The sequence below is a fragment of the Podarcis raffonei genome, chromosome 5, assembly GCF_027172205.1.
Source record: "Podarcis raffonei isolate rPodRaf1 chromosome 5, rPodRaf1.pri, whole genome shotgun sequence".
Lineage (NCBI taxonomy): Eukaryota > Metazoa > Chordata > Lepidosauria > Squamata > Lacertidae > Podarcis > Podarcis raffonei.
In genome coordinates this window covers 52,653,065-52,671,443 of record NC_070606.1, presented here as the reverse complement: position 1 = coordinate 52,671,443, position 18,379 = coordinate 52,653,065, and the positions used below count along the sequence as shown (strand labels likewise).

Below are 18,379 nucleotides of genomic sequence, written 5' to 3'. Positions count from 1 at the left end.
CAAACCCTGCCTTTGTGCTGGCAATGCAGATGCATTGTGAATGAGCATTGGACACTAAAATGTTCATTCAAACCCTGATGAAGTGGCTGGCTTCATCTTTAGATGTGAAGGGGATGCAAACCTGCATAAATCTACCAATTAATACGCATGACTGTTTGGTCACAGCTATGGCTGAACTGCAACCAAAATCCCATAGGCAGGAAATAAGCATAGCATGTACATTCAGAAGGAAGTAATAGCTCACTGATAAGTATTTCCAAGTTTACAGATTGTACCTAAAAGAAATTGGTAAAATCTCTAAAGCTTCCCAGACATAATTAATCACTGAAAGGCACCAATCATGTAAGGGAAAATTTAAATAGAGGCCAGATGTCAACAGTATCAAGACATTATTGCAAGATCACAAGTGGAAGGGGGGTAATCAGTTTATTTCATTTAAAAACATTGCTCCTCTGCTTTTGCCACAGATACTTTTGAGCTGTTTCGCAGAATTAGAATAATATACAAGATGACATAAAAGCTGAAATACACAGCCCCAACATATTAGACCCTACCAAACAGATGTTTAAACCAAGTCTTGCAAGCACTATGGAAAAGTTAATACAAGTAGGCTTTGACAGACCTCCTGAGCCGCTGGTTCTACAAAGGCCTATAATTGAGAAGGGTGTGCTTTATATATGGTAGAATGACCAGATCCTGTTGCTTTAAGAGTTATATTGGAGAGATTTCACCTTAACATGAGAAGCTGGACCTCTGAAATTCCTTCTTCACACAGGTATAATAGGTACAGGATCCCTGACCTCCTTTGCCACTGGACATTGTATTGTTCCTGCCAATCTTACCTCTCTTATTGCAGACAATCTGATATGCATTATACTTAGCAATTTTGTTGAATCTGCTGTCTTGATTATTTCTTTAGACTGCAGTCCTATGCACACTTTCCTGGAAGTAAACTCCATAGAACTCAGTGAGGCTTAGATCTAAGTGTGTGTGTGCACGTTAGTTTTGTTTTGTTTTGCAAAGGCAGGAATTTGTTCTTCTGTAAATTAGGAAACCTATGTTCTTATGCAGCTGCACATATTTGCATGCATAAGCCTATATAGCCTTACATGAAGAGGAGAGGCACATTAATATGCTACCAAGCAACATTTTATTAATTCCATTTATTGAGAGAAAACAAAGACAGCATCTTAGTTTAGTATTTTGGCTCCTAAGATGAAGTGTTGTTTAAAACTTATAATCAACATCTGTGGTATCAAAATCCTCACATTATCCATTCCTAGTTCTTATTTCTTCACGTGCATAAGAGAGTATCTGTATACCCTCTTTTGAGGCGATTTCCCTTACAACCCAGGAGCTGTCTCCGACCATTTTTGCCACCACCAAATTCATAGCCCACATTTTGTGCCATGAATGGAGTAGAATGAAGTTGTCAGACCACAGGGCCGATTCATTCCTGGTACTCTGCAGTCTGATTCCTCTTGGGAGTTCCTGGGGGAGTAGCGCTGGGATGTGCCGTAATGCTTGAAAGATTTCCAGGAAACATTTCCTCTGCTTTAGTGACTGTGTCACTGACAGATGGGCATGTACTGTGTCTTAAATGTTTAGGACCTTTACATTTGTCCTCAGCGTGTGAGCACTGAAAATCCCTTTCTTCTCAAGCTAAAAAGGACAGGATAAGAAAGCTGATACGTCCCCAGCAGCTTGAGGCTCTATCCCCACCTGACCTTCAGGGGGAACCTTACTACAGTAGGAGAACTCAATAGCTTTGGATCACACAAGCACATGATCTACAAGGGTTTTACTTTTTTCTGCATAACACTCAGAATTCTTGGAGTCTATGCTCTTCCACGTGCTTTCTTTGGACATCAGTCTTTCTACAGATATAGAAAAGAAATGGGGACTGCACTCTATGTAGTGACTAGATGACCCTCTGTGTGCTTTTCATCTTGTATTTATGTGTCACACACATGATAGTGTCTGCCATACCTAATGAAGTTTTGGAGGCCTCTGTGCACATATCTTAATTTTTTCACAACTTGAAGCAAAATTAAATATCAGAAACTAAGTCCTTGGTTCTAACTGTCCGGTCAAAATTTAAGTATTAAATTTAGGATTCATATTTTTATTTTTATTTAAGCAGCATGTCAACCAGGATAAGAGTTTTGTATACTTGAACGATATTTTTTTAAAAAACACTCCCTGAAGACAGATTAAAAGTTGTTATACAGAAACATGACTTTTAATTTTAAAAATAATCTCAGAAGTTCAATTTCAGTCCCAGGATGGATGGATTCAGTTTACAATAATACCCTTGCTATTCAGTCTCCATGGGACTACAAAAATTTATTTTGATGAGCAAGACACAAATGTACGGTAGTAATAAATTGAAAGCTGGCTCACACATGACAATGCCCCTACCCCAAGATCACTTAGATTACACAAGGTCTCACCACCAGCTCACATGTAATCTATGCTTATATAAATTCTCTTGTTTGTGGGAGCTGGCACATCTCTGCAGGATGCGTATATATCAGAGGTCTAAGGTTTTATTATTATTATTTTTGAGCTTGTACCACTATGGAAATTGTAGAGGTTTCATATGCCACACCCATATAGAAGCATCAGTTCACTGTGACATGACATGAAGATGGCCCAGCTATAGTTACTTGTAATTTTAAATTGAAAGGTATAAGGTTAAATAAATAAATCAGTAAAACAACAGAGTAGAAAGATTAGCTGCTCTGAGCCCGGCTTCGGCTGGGGAGGGCGGGATATAAATAAAATTTTATTATTATTATTACTAAAGCTACTTACAAAAATCACAAAAATACCTAGAGAGCTATGGGTTCAGAGTGGAGAGCTCACTAAAAGTGCCTGTTTCATCAGTGAAAAAATAAAAATTCAGTGTTAGGAAATACTAAAGGACTGAAATTATCAAATAAAAGTATGATCACTCTGAATACTATGTACATTTCTGGTCCTCTCTCTCAAAGAGTATGCCAGTTTGCTGAAAGAGCAACAGTCTTTGGGGATTATTAGTTTGGAAAATACAAAACTAAGGAGGGATATAATAAGTATTTATAAAACCATGCATTTTTATCAAGTGAATGATGAGGGAGAACAATAGAGTAGAGCTTAGCAGTGTAACGTTTAGAAGTAAAAAAGGAAGCACTTAAACATGCAATGCCTTATTAACATTTATTATGGCGAGATATAATGTCTCTTAGCTTAGATTGCTTTTAATTAATCAATAATTAGTCAATGGCTATTAGCCATGTCATAGCATCTCCATCTTCAGAGGCTCTAGGTCTCTGGTGACCAAACTCTGGGGACTAGCAGTGGAACAGAGTTTCTTGGTTTTAAGCCACCTAGAAGCATCCAACTGTCTGTTATTGGGGAAAGAATATTAAGAGTAGGTAGATATTGGGCTGAACCAGTTAGACAATGCTTTTGAATACTGTAAAATGTAGCAATTTTGAGAGATATCATAAGTTTCCATGCTGAATGGACCTGTCTGTGTAACATTTACTAATATTAGATTATGTGTTTTTATATTATAAAACTCCCTGTGATTCTCGGGTGAGGGGCAATGTATAAATTTAATTATTATTAACACCAATGATGAAGAACCTGTGGTCCACCACATGTTGTTGGACTGCAGCACCCATCATCCCTGACTATGAGCCAATACTGGCTTGGGTTGACAATATGTAGAGAGCCACACATTCCCTATCCTTGCCTTAGGCACTAGAAATGTCTGTATGGTGGTTCAGTAAACAAAAAGAGGTTTGCCAGTCCACCTAATTATAGCTGTTAGACATCATGTGTAGGAGCTTGTGAACGTTGCATCTCTTCCAGAATGCCAGGATTCTAATAGAAACAAAACATCTTTATACTGTTTCTCTTCCCACAACATTGCCACTTATTTAATATTATGTACTGGGTTCAGAAACTTGTTTTTGAGGAAATATGGAAGGGCCTTTGTCAAGTTCATCTATATTAACACAGATTTTCTAGCTTGGTTTGAAAAGTCAGCCAAACTATCTGAAGTGAAAAGATGCACTTGTCAGGTATTTTTGATGGATTACTTCGAAGGGGAGAATAGTTTTTCTAAAATACTTATTACAGTGTCAGATTAAATGATAGGAATTTACTTTTCAACAAGCTATCTTGTTATCTGATGGTAAAGGAAGCTGGTCAAGTAGAAACTTATAATTGCTTGACTTTTATGTGAGGAGGGGGAATTGAATTTCCCACCTCTACCTCTAGAAGGATTAATTCAGTTCTACCTGTTTTGCTCCAGTCCTTTTCATGCAAAATAATAAACTCTCCATGAAAGATGTTGTTTACTAGTTCACTATCCTTGTCACTTTTGTTGGTAAAATAAAATCTATATATTTTATACCATAAATTTAAAACTGTTTCAATAATATTGCGTAAAATTTTTTGATCCTTAGTTACGCAGTACAGCATTGAAATGTCTGAGTTGTTTTGGTCCTCTCTGTGGAATTATTTATGGAAAGGCTGTGAAACATTAATCTTTCTGGATTTTGAGTATGGTAGTACTATATAGCTGAGATACTAGTTCCATTCTGCAAATCACCTTATATGTGGTAGAGATTAAGTTGAGGCTTAAGTTGGGTAATTACTCCGTTTCTGTAGTAGTGCCACAAAATTCCCGGCAGGTGCATTAAATCTGAACAAAACAAGCAAGCACAGACACAGCCTTCCATCAGCAAAAGTTCACCTGAACAAGACTTTATTTGTCACATCCAAATCGGCAGGGTAGCAGTTTACAACCAGAATGAGCAAGGAGGAACAAGTTCAAAGACCTTATGCCTGGAGACCTGCATGAGCTACATTTTCAAAAGGAACGTTCACATCTCCTCTTCTTACTGGTACATTCCAGGGAACATAAACATCATAGTGGACATGCTGAGTTGAAACCCAAAATGAATCGCTGAAGTGGGAACTAGACCAAGCTATTGAAGAGAAGACATCACAGATCTAGGAAAGCCTCTCGCCCACCTACCTTAGGGTTGTAGCCAAATCTTCACTAAGCCCAAAGCTTTCTCGTTCCGAGAGCATGCTTTCAGTTTACCCGCTGATGAACAGAGATCTAGTCTCTGTTACTCCCTTGTGAATTTCCATTAATATCTCCTTATTAGAAGCAGAACATGCAAGTAACCACCAGGCTAACCACACTACGCAGAGCCAATAAAGCAAGGTGAGACTGAGCAGCCTTTTAATGTTTGCTCAGCATTGCCAATTCTGTTGTAGGGAAAGCAAATTTCCTGAACATAGACATGAGCCCTATTCAGGCCTTACACTAATGAGGGATGTGAGAGGGCAGATGGGTGTGAGCACGCTAGCTTTACTTCACATACACCCACAAGGTTGCTCTCCATGACTAATTGCAGCCAGGAACTGGCTTTTGCTTGTGATAAAAGTGAGCTCTGCATCATGGAGGAATCCTAGCCAAGTGGGAAAAACCTCCCTGCAGACCGTTGCAGCTCAGCTTGTGAGGGGCAATGGCAACAGTGATGGGGTTGAGCCTAGCATGTTCACCCCCATCTTCCTTCTCAGGTGTTTTATTTCCTTACTGATATAATACCTGAATAGGACTGCTGTTCTTTTCATTTCTTGGTGTATTAAAAATAAGAATGATGCTTCCTTAAGGTTCATGGGGAAGTTGAGCCTTATTTCTAATACGTACGTCTTTGTTTGTTTGTTTGTTTAAATTTATATACTCCCCCTTCATCATAAGATCTCAGGGTGGTTTACAAAATAAAATACAAGATAAAAACACAAGTAAATAATTAAAACAAAACTGTTGACAGGAAAAGGTTTCCTGCTGAATGCAAGTTTGCAATCCATTTTTAACTTTATTTGTTCATGAGATTTTGTCAGACATTGTAGAACATATTTTGGGTGCAATATTTTCCCACCCATCCCCAGTCCCATTTGTTCTGACTGGATGAAGTGCAGAAGTATGTAATGGTAATTATGTAACACAAACAGAGTCTTGATTGCTGGCCAGTTTTGGATTCTTTATGGGAAGTGTTGACATTAAATGCTCTGACACAATTTTATCCAATAGTAGTCTATATCAGTAGTCTTCAGCGCTTCAGATCCAAGACCCACCTTTAACCCAAACACGCATTTGGCGACTGATTTATTTTATCATACATTTATGTGCTGCTCTTTGTACACGGTGTAAGTTATACTCTTAGGAGTTCTGAAGTGTCGCTATGACTAGAATGAAATGTTAAGTAGAAAGTGGGCAATTTGAGATGCTGAAAAGCGTTGTGTTGCCACACACATTGAAACGTTTTCAAATATGTACAATTCTAGCAAGCTTTGCAGAACATTCCTTTCCTCTAGCCTCTTTTTGAAAGTAGGTTCTGTAACAACCTTTTCATGTATTTGTGTTTCATTCAGGGCAAAAAGAAGAAAAGGAAAAGGGACAAACAGCCAGGAGAGACCAATGGTAAGTAAAATGGAATGTTTTACGTATTCCTTAGTGGAACAATGAAGGCCATAAGTTACTAATACTGTGCATAAGAAGAAAGTTTGAAATCTCCCAACCTTCTTGCCACAGGGCCATTACTACATCCAGCTTTTTCCTGTTGGATTTTAAGTACAGTTAAATTCTTATTGCTCGCCTTTTAAAACTAGTAGCCACGTAAATGCATGAATAGCATATTATAATGGTAGTTATGTTTGTCCTTAATAACTGCAGAGCTACTCACTGTAGAGCCATAGTTTGTTAATGCCTGTGCCATTATTACCAAAGGTGTGTGTGTGTGTGAGAGAGAGTTTGGTATTAATCTGGGCTGTTTCTGTGTGAACTGATGCATGCCTTTACAGTGGTAAATTGCAGCCATTTTTTTTAAATTAAGGAGGTTTGCCATTCTTTCTAGAAAATTAGAAATACTGCATAGGCAATCTCATAGTCAATTTTGAAAAAGCCCTGATTAATTTTTTCTTTGAAGCCTTTGTATAATTTGTTCTTTTTTTTCAGAACACAGCGAATGTTTCCTAAATCCTTGCCTTTCACTTCCTCCGATTACAGGTGCTAATGTCATTTTCAGCCATTTAAAATAGTTTGTAAATTGCTCTTTTTTTATCCTGCCATTTTAGATTTTATTAACATTTAAACACTGACATTAAAAATAAATTTATCATTCACACGTTTGTAGCGTATATATATGTGCTATGGTTAGTTTTTTTCTTTGTTTCTGATTTGTTATTCATTACAGTTGCTATTAAACAGTAATGCAGTAAAAATAACTCATTTGTACTAACTGTGCAAATTGAATATGCAGTATTTCTTTAAAGAGACTGATATAAAAAGCTTAATAATGAACCTCCTTAATCTAATGGCATTTTATGCGGCACCCACTAAGTCTTCTCATGCCTGCATGCGATATATATATCTGATAGAGATATATATATAGACATATGCCTTTCTACTCAAACATATCCATTGCTATTCACCTGCTTTACCTGCATACCACTTGCTTCCATGCTTCTGATCATTTTATTTCTGGCTGAAACTAACATATCCATTTTGCTATCTGCTTATTCTGAGCCATTTCTTTTTTTCTTTTTTAAATTATTTTTTAAAAAATACAAATTGAATGTTTATTCCCAAAGCTGCATTATCCCCCCCAAGAAGAAAGCATGTTAGCTATTTCTATACTAAGTTCCTTGTCTCCCCCCCACACACCTTTTTTCCCTATAAAAATAAATATTTCAATATCAAAAGAGAAGTCCACCAAATAGTGTTCTTCACAAACCCGCTGCATTTCTTGGGGGCTTGTGCAGAAACAGTAGATGGGTTGTGCCTCCAATGCCTCTTGAATCAATTGCAATTCTTCCTATTATTATTATTATTATTATTATTATTATTATTATTATTAAACAGTCCTTTCCAAAGGGATACTGCAGCTTTAATTGCAACAGCTAATTTCAAAAGTTTGATAGATGTGACAATCACTATTTAAAGAAAATAAAACAATCAAAAGTTGATATTTTGCAGTTAATAATGAGGTCATTGATTTTATTTCCTTTTATTTTTATTTATTTTTCTTATTTTTATTTTTTATTTTTTTATTCTCCTTTTCTCTCTCTCTCTTTCTCTCTCTCTCTCTTTCTTTCTCTTTTCCTGCTCGCTTCTTTCTTGACCTCATTCAGACCTGAGCGCTCCTAAGAAATGCCGAGCGCGCTTTGGCCTTGATCAACAGAATAACTGGTGCGGCCCCTGCAGGTGTGTATAGTCTCCCCCCCCAACCCCGACTTGCTATGGCTGGTTTTGCAGCTGGTTTATTTGGTACTTCCCCCTTCCCCTCCCTTTCCTCCTGCTTTGTTGCTTTGTAGCTCTGTGTTGTGATCTAGAAGACACAAGGGAGTGGGACGCTGCCGTGAATGATCATCTCTTTCTGTTTAAAGGATTTCGCTCTCTTCCGCCGCCCCCCCCCCATTTTTGTTTCCTCCACCCACCTGCACACTGCCGCTAGCTGGAAAATTCCCACTGTAAGACAGCATCAGCCTAGGCTTGCACACACAATCCCACCCTCCTCTCTGGAAAGTTCCATACCATATATATATATATATATATATATATATATATATATATATATATATATTGCTAAACATCCTTTGATAGCACAGTGCAGAATTCGTGAAGAGAATGCACAGCAGGCTTAGGCATTGTAAGTGTGTGTTGCCTTGTGGAGATCCTCTTTTTTTCTTGCCCTTTGGTCTGCGAGATTGCCAAATGAACTGGGAGAAATGTTAGCTGTAGCTAAGATTTCGCATCCAACTGAGCTCTATCCACCATTGTGTTGTATTTTTTTGTGTTTACCTTGTGCTAACAGATGCAAATACTCCAAAGAAGTGTCGGGCATTGTTCGGGCTTGACCGACAGAGTTTATGGTGCAAACCGTGCAGGTATACTACCCATTAGGCCTTTGGGAACTAAAAGCATTCTGTCATCTTAGTATTAAATGTGTGGTTTATTTTTAACCCCTCCCCTTCCACTTCTCGCCTTCCTTGCTTCTACGACATTGATTGCTAATCAATTTTTGATCTTCAGAATTCTTTGCTAATTCAATGCAAATTTCTTTTCCTTCTTGACCAATAACCTCTCTTTTGGTAGTAGAACTGGGAGTTGGTACACACATCCCCAAGATGCAGAAACTAACATTTTCTTGGTCAAACAAGTGTGTTAAGTGGACATCCGTACAAGTGTCTATGTGTATGCTCTCAGTCTCCAAAGGATATTTGCAGCACTGGTATTTTCACTGTGATGAAAGAGGATACAAATTAGAATTTCTGCTTGGATCTAAGCTAATAATATATTGGGAGTCTATATAACAAATTCTTCTGTATATTTTTGAATCAATCTTGTGTGCTTATGAAAGCTCAACTAAAATTCATATTAGGCACATTCATAAGGTGCCTGGCAAAAAAATATTTGCAGTAGTCCATTTGTCTCTGGCTTGTTAAGTTGACATTTGCTTGGCAAGTTGTTTTGGGATTTTAATCAAATTACAGGACATTGTTCTGCATTGTTCAGCTTAATGGCACCGAAGACCAAAACTTTTGAAACAACCCATGTTCTACTGCAGGATAAATTCAGTATGCACTTGTTTCTTGGTGAAGGGAAGCAAACTATCTCTTGTTGCATTCTTTTTTCCCCTTAATATGGTTAAATTTGTTATTTCTCTGTTCTGATCCAAGCAGTCTTTGAATTTGGAATATTATGATGGTAGGTATCTCAGTCCAACACACACTCTTTTCTGTATGTAGTGCTCCCCCTCCTCACCTTTCCCTCTGATTCACACCCATACCATGTGCTTCATTCTGTTTTTTTAGACAATAGAGCAGTTATTCATATTATATGCATGCCAATTCTGTTAGTTTTGTGATTCCGAGCTATACACATGGATTGAAAACGTACTGTACATCTAATTGTTAGATAAAGTTCATGCATTGTCCTTTAAGGACAGCATTCCACCTAAACTCTGTAACTTCCCATCAGATGCATGCGTAAGCACTGTGATTGTGTGACAGAAGCAGCAAAATAGCACAGGTCATTGTCAATGCAGATTATTGAATACCTTTTGGAAATTACAAGTTCAAGAAACATTTGAACAGCCAGATTACAACTTTAGCTTTCTAAAAATAAGACAACACTACTAAGCTTATCTGTCAGTTATTTTAGTACATAGAGAAATAGGCGGCCATTTTTATATTTGTAAAAACTAGAATGCTGATGGAAGGTAGGAATTATGCTCTAAATCCCTTATCAGTAAAGGGACTATTTTGAACTGAGATAGAGGCCAGCAATGTTGGCTCCACACGTCTGGTCACTGCAACATAAGCAAAGGCATCCCTAGCCATCTATCTTGCAGGCTATACAGTAATAAATACTTTGTCAAAGGCTTCGTTTGGGGCACCTCAGGTGCTCACTGCCATATTCACCTGTGACTTGGTTTGTGCACGGGTCTGAAATTCTCTTTGCCCTGGGAGGAAAATGAGATTAAAGACCATTTTTGTAATTTTCTTGGTTTGGTCGAAAGTGGCCAAGGTGCCTAATTGTGCATGGGAAAGAGGTTGGGATCAAGGGAGCCCGATAGGATGTCTTTTGAGGATCAGATTTGGCTCTAGCTGCCTGTCTCCAGCATCTGCCTCTTTTATTACCTTTTTACTGCAGCCAGTATTTTATTGCTTTAAAACTACATTTAACTGTTTTCAAGTCATATTTAAAGAGGCTCTGCTACATGACCAGTAGTATTTTCAGTCAAATGATTGTTGAATTGTGTGTGGAGAGAAACAAACTCTTTTTTCTAATACAAAATAGCATTTTCAGCTTAACATAATTTCAGTTTAGTTCTAAAAGCTTTGCGGTAGGATCTTTAAAATGTCATTCTTGAAGCTACAGAGCATGCATATTAACACTTGCAAAAAAAAATTTAAACAAACTGTTACAATAAACTTTAACTTGAAACTCTGTAGGTCATCACTTTCTCTCTTTCTCTCCCTCACTCTTTCTCCTTGACTCCAGTGTTTTGTTTTTCTGGGGATAGATGAAACATTGCAGAGTTCAGTAAAGGAGCAAATACTGGACGTGATTGGGTGAGGGCATCCCACAAACCCAAGATAGTTTTTTTATTTCTGATAGCAAAACTCTACTGAGAGTAAAATGAGGACAGTTGGGACAATATTAGTATTAATTAGTACTTAATATTCCAAATTTGCATTAGTCTGTGAGGATAGGTAAGTATCATGGCCCACACTTCATGTGTGTAGCATACCTAGGTCAGTACTGTTATAGAGTTAAAATACTTTAAACATAAATACTTTAAAGGTCAGTTAAATTAGGTATAATGCTTTTAGATAGAAATTTGGTTTTCTATAGCTGTTACCAGTGCCGCCATAACTAGCTGAACAATAAAGTGCTTTTGGGTTTCAGTTCCAGTATTTGCTTCATGGTATGTCATCTACACTATATCAAAGCATATATGTACGAGACATTACCACTGGGCTCAGGGACACTTTTATTATTCAATTAATTAATCTAAACATGCTTTGGAGCTAAAAAAAAATTGCCCATAATCCACTAGGTCTAAAGTGCAAAAAGAGAGAGCAAGAGAGAGCGTTTTGCATGTTCCATGACTTATTAGTGCTGCGTTTTTATTTCACAGTTCTGTGGCTGCTCTGTGTAAGCACAGAAACGTTTGTTGAATGCTGAATTAAAAAGTTGTAAGATTATTTTTTAAAAAAATCAAGTTCCTGGACCTTATGGTCAGGAAAATCACTGCCAACATTTTGAATTTCCAAATGTTGACCAGAGAAGGAAAATACATTTATGGCTTGCATAGTACTTTGTCCCTTGCCATAACTCACAAAATAAATTGTTCAGGATAAGAAAATAGGTCTGTATTTATTAGTTATTATAGAATTCAGCTTTTCTCAGCACTGAATTTTTTTATATATATACTACCCTGGGCTTACTACTTGTTTTCTACAAGCCTCATGCTGATGACCTACTGTTTACTCAGCTATAAATCTATACCTGTTGCAAGACTAATCACACACGTCCTAAGAAACATCCGTTTCTCTTGTCCTTTATATAAAACTGATTTGCCTGAACCATACGAGACTGATTCTGATTTTGAAGTGATTTCTGTAAATGAACGGCAGCAAACAGTAACAACCAAAACGCCACTTTCAGTAAAGACGCTACATTTTGCCATCGCATGTTCTGGGTTTTCTTGGCCCGATGCTGTAGGGAAATCCTTTAGTTGTAAAGAAGAGTGGGTGTCAGGGAGGTGGAGGAAACTGAATTTGGGCACTGATCCCAGTCCTATTAGGGACAACACTGGTAATGCAGACATGTAGTTTTCTTCAGCACCTCAGAACAAGAACCCATCTTGAAGCTTGTTGGCTTCTTTATGGGCTTACCATTTCAGGCTATGTCTGTAATGACCAAATCCTTGAGCAAGGAGGTGCATCTGTGAAGTTGAGTTTGGTGGGAGGGGTTAGCATCTAGAGATCCTATCCATCGATCCATGAAGTGTATGCATGCACACACATGCTCCTCTACCCTTTGTCCTGCATGGCCTGCCAGAGCCTCCCACTGCCTCCCACCAACAGCATGGCGACTGATTCAGAAGGTCCCCATGGCAATGACAGGTAGAGCTCTGTGTGCTATTTGGAAAACGCTGATCTGTAAGGCAAGATAATAGTACCTTGCATGCCGATGTGGAACAGATAATAGGATCTCCTAAATATTAGCACCACTCTGTTAATATAATCTTGCTTATTTCCCATGGGTTGGTAAAAAAAATATGCTGCTTTGAACTGTTGATATGGTAACATTGCCTCCTTTCTGCCTGAAGGGACTAATTAAAGAGTAAGACATAAAGAACATGAAATAGTTCAGGCCAGTGGACTACATCAATTTCTTGCTAATAGATTTCCAGTTTTTATTACTTGAGGTAGGAGGCTTCTAGCAAGGTTCTGTTTAGAGCCCACCAATTACTCTTTTTTATCTTTTAACTTGCCTTAATAAAGCATGGTTTGCTGTTGCTTGCCATCTTGCACTTTCTCTTTCCTTTTATTTTCTGCTCTGTGCTTTGTTGCTTTAATTCATAAGGTTTTACATGCATGGCTGTCTTAGTTTCTAGCATGTATTGATCAGCAGGCTAATGTGGTTAAAATTCCCCACTGCCCTAACAATTGACTTTGCTGTGTGGAACTTTGGGCAGAACCTTAATCTCATATTATTATTTTTTTGGAAGGGAAAAGTTCTTAATCTGTTCTGTTCCAGAAAACTTTAGGAATTGACAAGAGCAAGTTGCTTGGGTTTCCTAGCTAATCCTTTCTAAATTGTGACCCATTTTATTTATTTATTATAAAAATATTTATATACCACTAAATCCTAAGAGCATATCAAAGCAGTTTACAACATTAAAATGATTTTTAAACAACATACCATAAAAGCGTAAAGGTTAAAAACAATTCAAGGGCGGGGGGGATAAGAGCTAAATTTGGAAGCTGCCTTATACAATTTGCTCCATTTTGACCAGTATTATTTACACTGCCTGGCAGCAGCTTCCAGACAGAGGTCTCTCCTAGTCCTACCTGGAGATACCAGGGATTGAACCTGGGACCTCATAGAATAAAGTGCAAATGTATCATTAAAGGTGCAGTGACAGAGCATCAGTGAAGTGAAATGGAGATTGTGACATGAGACTAATGCTGGGTGGAATGCCCTCTGAAGTGGACATAGTCCACTCACTTGGATTTGAAAGTGTTAACTCTCAGATTACAGATGACTGGGTGATAGTGTTACTTTACTGGACTTTTATAATTACACCAGTGGAAAATTTTCCAGCTGACCTTTATAATTCTACATATGGGTCAGCTTGGAATCAATCACTTAAGCCCTGACACCTGATGGGGGCGTTGGCCAGTTTCAACATAGGGTCAACTGGCCACATACAATTACTTGCCTCTCAGCCTCAGCTGAGAGTCTCATGCTAACAGACGTGAACTTCAGTTGAGAAAGGTGCCTTGTATTACTCCAACACGAGTGCTTTGGGCAAAAAAAGAAAAAGATCAAAACGTCGTGTTTGCTGTGACCGGTTTTTAGAATCCGTTTGCCCTGTGGGAATCTGCTCCAGAGGACGCGTTCATTGTACGCCTAATATTTTTGTTCTGCCACTAGACGTGTCTTCTGAATATTAGGCAGTAGGTGCAATGCATAGATGTCGTTCTTTATGTAAGTTGGATAAGCCTAGTGGCCTGATTTAATAGCATTGATAATTTTTGTGAAATTCTTAACCGTTTTCTGATTGTTTCTCTTTACAATGATACCTGTTGTTGCTTTGTTTGTGCACTCCACGCCTAACCAAGATTTAAGTTTTCTTTTGAAGTTCTTTTAATTTCTATAAATTAAAGTAGAAGCCAAACGATTCCTTCTCCCACCCCACCCTTTACGAAATAAAATAAAATAAATGAATGTGTGATAATCCACAACCTGCAGGTTATACAACCAGTTATTCTTGTTAATTTGGACGGTATTTCTGTTCATCTTCCTTTTCCTTCATTTCCCACTTTTATTCTTCCTGTTACTCTTTCCTCTTTTTTGTGTCTGTGACGTTGATTTTTTTGTTTGTTTTTGTTTTCACACGGTGTGGTTCTAAACAGAAACAAGCAGGAGTGGTAGATCCTCGGCTACAATTGGTCGCAAAGGTGGGGTTTCTTCCAGGGCAGGCAGGGAGATATTCCAGAAGCGAGACTCCAGAGTCAGTCTTTCAGAATGCTTGGTGCCAACTGAGAGGAAGTATCTGCCATATTTTGGTTTGTAGGGGAACGAGAATGTAAAAGCTAAGAATAAATTCACCTGGTGCTAAAAGAACAGAAAACCGATGGCTTTTAAAATAAATAAAAAATTACCTAAATGGGACAAAGCACAAATTCCGCTAGTTAGGAGAAAGACGGATTCCATAATCGTTGTCCAGAGGTAGACAGCACCATTATAATAATTGGGTATAGCTAAACAGAGCCCGGCATAGTTGGTTGATGGCTCTTTGCTTTAGGGTTATTATTTTCCCCCTCCAAATAGTGTCTTTGCCCTTCATTCACAGATTACTCTCTCCCTATTTCTAGGAGAAAAAAAAAGTGCGTTCGCTACATACAAGGTGAAGGCAGCTGCGTCAGCCCACCCTCTTCAGATGGAAGCCTACTAGACTCTCCACCGTCTTCTCCCAACATGCTAGCCTCCCCCACAAGAGACTCAAAACCACAGACTGAACAAACCCAACCTCTCTCGCTCACATTGAAACCCGACCCACTCTCACACCTCTCGATGATGCCGCCCCCGCCGTCCTCCATAGCCCTGACTGAAAGCTCCACTAGCAAATCCAGCGGTCTGCCTGCTAGTAATTGTCAGAACGGGGCACTGGACCATCAGTCTGCCACTTTACCGCAGTCCGCGCCGTCCTCCTCTTCGCTAGCGCAACCCTCGACATCCTCCTTGCATTCCCATAATTCTTTGGCTGGGACACAGCCTCAGCCACTGTCACTCGTCACCAAGTCTTTAGAATAGCTTTAGCCTCTTGTAGCCGTTTTTAAATTTTATTTCATTTCTTTTTGTGTCAAGATTTCTCCCCTCCCCCCTTTTTTCCGTTTATATATTTTTTAAAAATTTGTGCCATATGGCTGGCTACATTAGTTGATGTGTATCGAGTTCATTGGTCAATATTTGACCCATCCTTATTTCAATTTTTTTTCCTTTTTAAATATGTAGATGGAGAGAAAAAAAGCCTCATGATTCTGCCAAAATTTTTATCAACAGCTGTTTAAAGTCTTTGTAGCGTTTAAAATATATATATATATATAAATATATATATACATAACTGTTATGTAGTTCCAATAGCTTAGTTTCAAAGACTGATTTTAAAAATGAAAAAAAGAAGCAATTTTGAAGCAGCCCTTGCCGAAGGCGTTGGTTCTTTATTATTTGTATTAAATACGAGCTTGCGAACCAATCATTTTACATCTGGTTTTTAAAACTTTTTAAGGGCACAATGAATGCAGTGCCGCTATTTTTTCCCCATTTTTTTTTTCCTTTGTGTGATATAACTTTTCTTGTGATGTTACTTGTTATTGTTTAAATGTACAGAAACAAAGGGTTAAAATGTGTTAATATACCTTGTTCCATGGTGTTGTTCTTTTTTGGGGGAGGGAACGCTACTCAACAATTAAAAAGTATCACAACGCTATTGGACCAGTAGTATTTATTGCTTTAGAGATTGCTTGTTGTATCTGTATGTTTGTCCATTTTTTAAAAGAAATGCTTTCCTTTCTTTTTTTCCTTGAAACATTGTGTAAAGGTCTTTTTTTCCCCCTTAGTGTAAGCAACATATATATAACAACTCATTTGTACAAGGTTTTTAAGTTTATATATAAATGTGTATATATATATTTTTGTTGGCTTCTTTTTTATTTTGTTTTAATTTCTTCCTTTTTTTCTGTCACACAGTTGCCACCAAATGGACATTTGCAGATGGATCAATAGTGTAAAAAAAAAAAAAAAGCTTTAAAAGCCATTACATGAAATAAGACTTGAAAATTTAGCACGGGACTTTTTATCAGTGCTGTTGGAAAAACAGCAGAATTTCCCATTCAGAACTGCAGATGACTTCCCCTGCCACTTGTAGGCTGTGAGCAAAAAAATTTATGTGCCAAAATTCTCAGTGATTTTCTCCTTTCCCGACAATTTTTATGCTGTATTTTTTTTGTTCATCCTGTTTTGCTGTGATGTTACATAGGTAGATATGTATGTAGTTTTTAATGTCACCTATTACAGACGTGTTTGGTAGCAGATTGTCCAGAAAGCATTTTAAAATGAAGAGGTATAAACCCTAAAGGGCCAAATTCTGTATATTAGATTATTCATAAAATGAAAAATCAGACTGCCACTTTTATGTACACTTACTACATACAGGTAGGTAGCAAACTTTAAAAAAAAAAACCTAGGCATGTTGATGTTGCAAATTTTTTAAAAGAAGATAAATGCTGTATAAAGCTGAAAAAAATGTTCATCTGTTCATCCAGTGCCATTGTAGTTGACATGAAGCGATTGTAAAACTGTCTCCAGTTTTCTTCTCTGGTTTATTAAGATGCTAACTATGACATTTTTTGTGAATCCTTTGAATGTTTCCTAACAGTTGTGATGTTACTGTTCCGTTTTATTGCTCTTATTCCGATTTTTCATTTCTAATGGTTTGGAAGCCATTTTTGTAATGAATAAATGTCCATGCTGTACAGTATCTGTAGCATGCAGTTCTGGATTAATAAAAGCAACTTAGTACGTGCAGATGGACTTGCAGCTCATTTACCTAGAGGTTTTATTTAACCCCCAACACCTCCGCCAAGAAGGCTTTTGACAGGATGTGTTTTTATCTGTTTTAGGAAAAGCAGCTTTAAAAAATGCTGAATAAACCAACATAGAGGTTGAGCAGGTTGCTAAGTATTTTGTGACTGCCTAGTCCTGAGGTTATTTTATAATGTTTCAGATCAGAGGAGCATAGGATTGATTCAAGACCATTTGGACACTGTGTTTATTCACCAAACACAGATAGGTAATATTCACTGAGAGATTGTGTCTCACCCAAAATACACAATCTGAACTAAATTTGGATACTTTAGCCTCTAGGCCAAGAGCAGCCAACTTACGTTCTCATCTTGGCCACTGGCCATGCAACAACCTCTGCAGGGCATCCATGGTGGTTCTCTCTGCTCTAGACTAAGCATAGGGCAACCATAATCTGAAAAGGGGTAGAGCTTCTGTTGCTGTAAGACATCTGAAGAGAACCCCGATGCCTCTTGGCAGGTTTCAAGAAGCATCTTAAGAGGGAAAGCACAACCACACCTAGGACCCCGCTTTCCACAGTTCCTTGCAGTATGCAAACAAAAGAACAAAAAAGGGAGATGTGTAAGCTTCAGATGAACATGGAGCTTATGTATTTCTTAGATGGAGTTCCCTTTTCTTATATTACAAGGAGCAGCAGAAAGTAAATGAGAGAAAACATGCTGAGATGCTCTTCAGTGCTTCTTGAAATGTACATAATATCCCACAATGTTGCAAGGATATGGGAAAAATGATAATGCCATTCTACTCCTCCATACAGCTCTTGAAAAGAAGTCCATCAGGAATCCTGTCTCTCTCTTTTTGAAATTTGGACACCCTTTTCACCCACAGTTCTTCCCCACTGCAGTAAATTCTGTTGTCAAAAACTTGGAGCAAATATCTCTCTCCCATCTTTGCAGACAAGATCATCTCTAGAATTCCACT

At 37.9% G+C, this 18,379-nt stretch overlaps 1 protein-coding gene across 39 annotated transcripts in view; it reads left to right on the top strand.

The window, feature by feature from the left end:
* Positions 1-17,986, top strand: part of TCF7L2 (transcription factor 7 like 2) — a 210,986-nt gene extending 193,000 nt beyond the window's left edge. For 9 of the 39 annotated variants that reach the window (XM_053389166.1, XM_053389167.1, XM_053389162.1 and 6 more), the window contains 4 exons: positions 6,445-6,493; positions 7,028-7,078; positions 8,203-8,275; positions 15,190-17,986. In XM_053389166.1, the coding sequence (XP_053245141.1) occupies positions 6,445-6,493; positions 7,028-7,078; positions 8,203-8,275; positions 15,190-15,628 (612 nt within the window). In that variant the 3' untranslated portion in view covers positions 15,629-17,986. Of the gene's footprint in view, positions 1-6,444; positions 6,494-7,027; positions 7,079-8,202; positions 8,280-8,885; positions 8,960-9,750; positions 9,780-15,189 lie in introns of those variants that run through there. The other 30 variants (XM_053389199.1, XM_053389197.1, XM_053389198.1 and 27 more) reach the window with 16 other exon arrangements.
* The last annotated feature ends 393 nt before the right edge of the window (positions 17,987-18,379 follow it).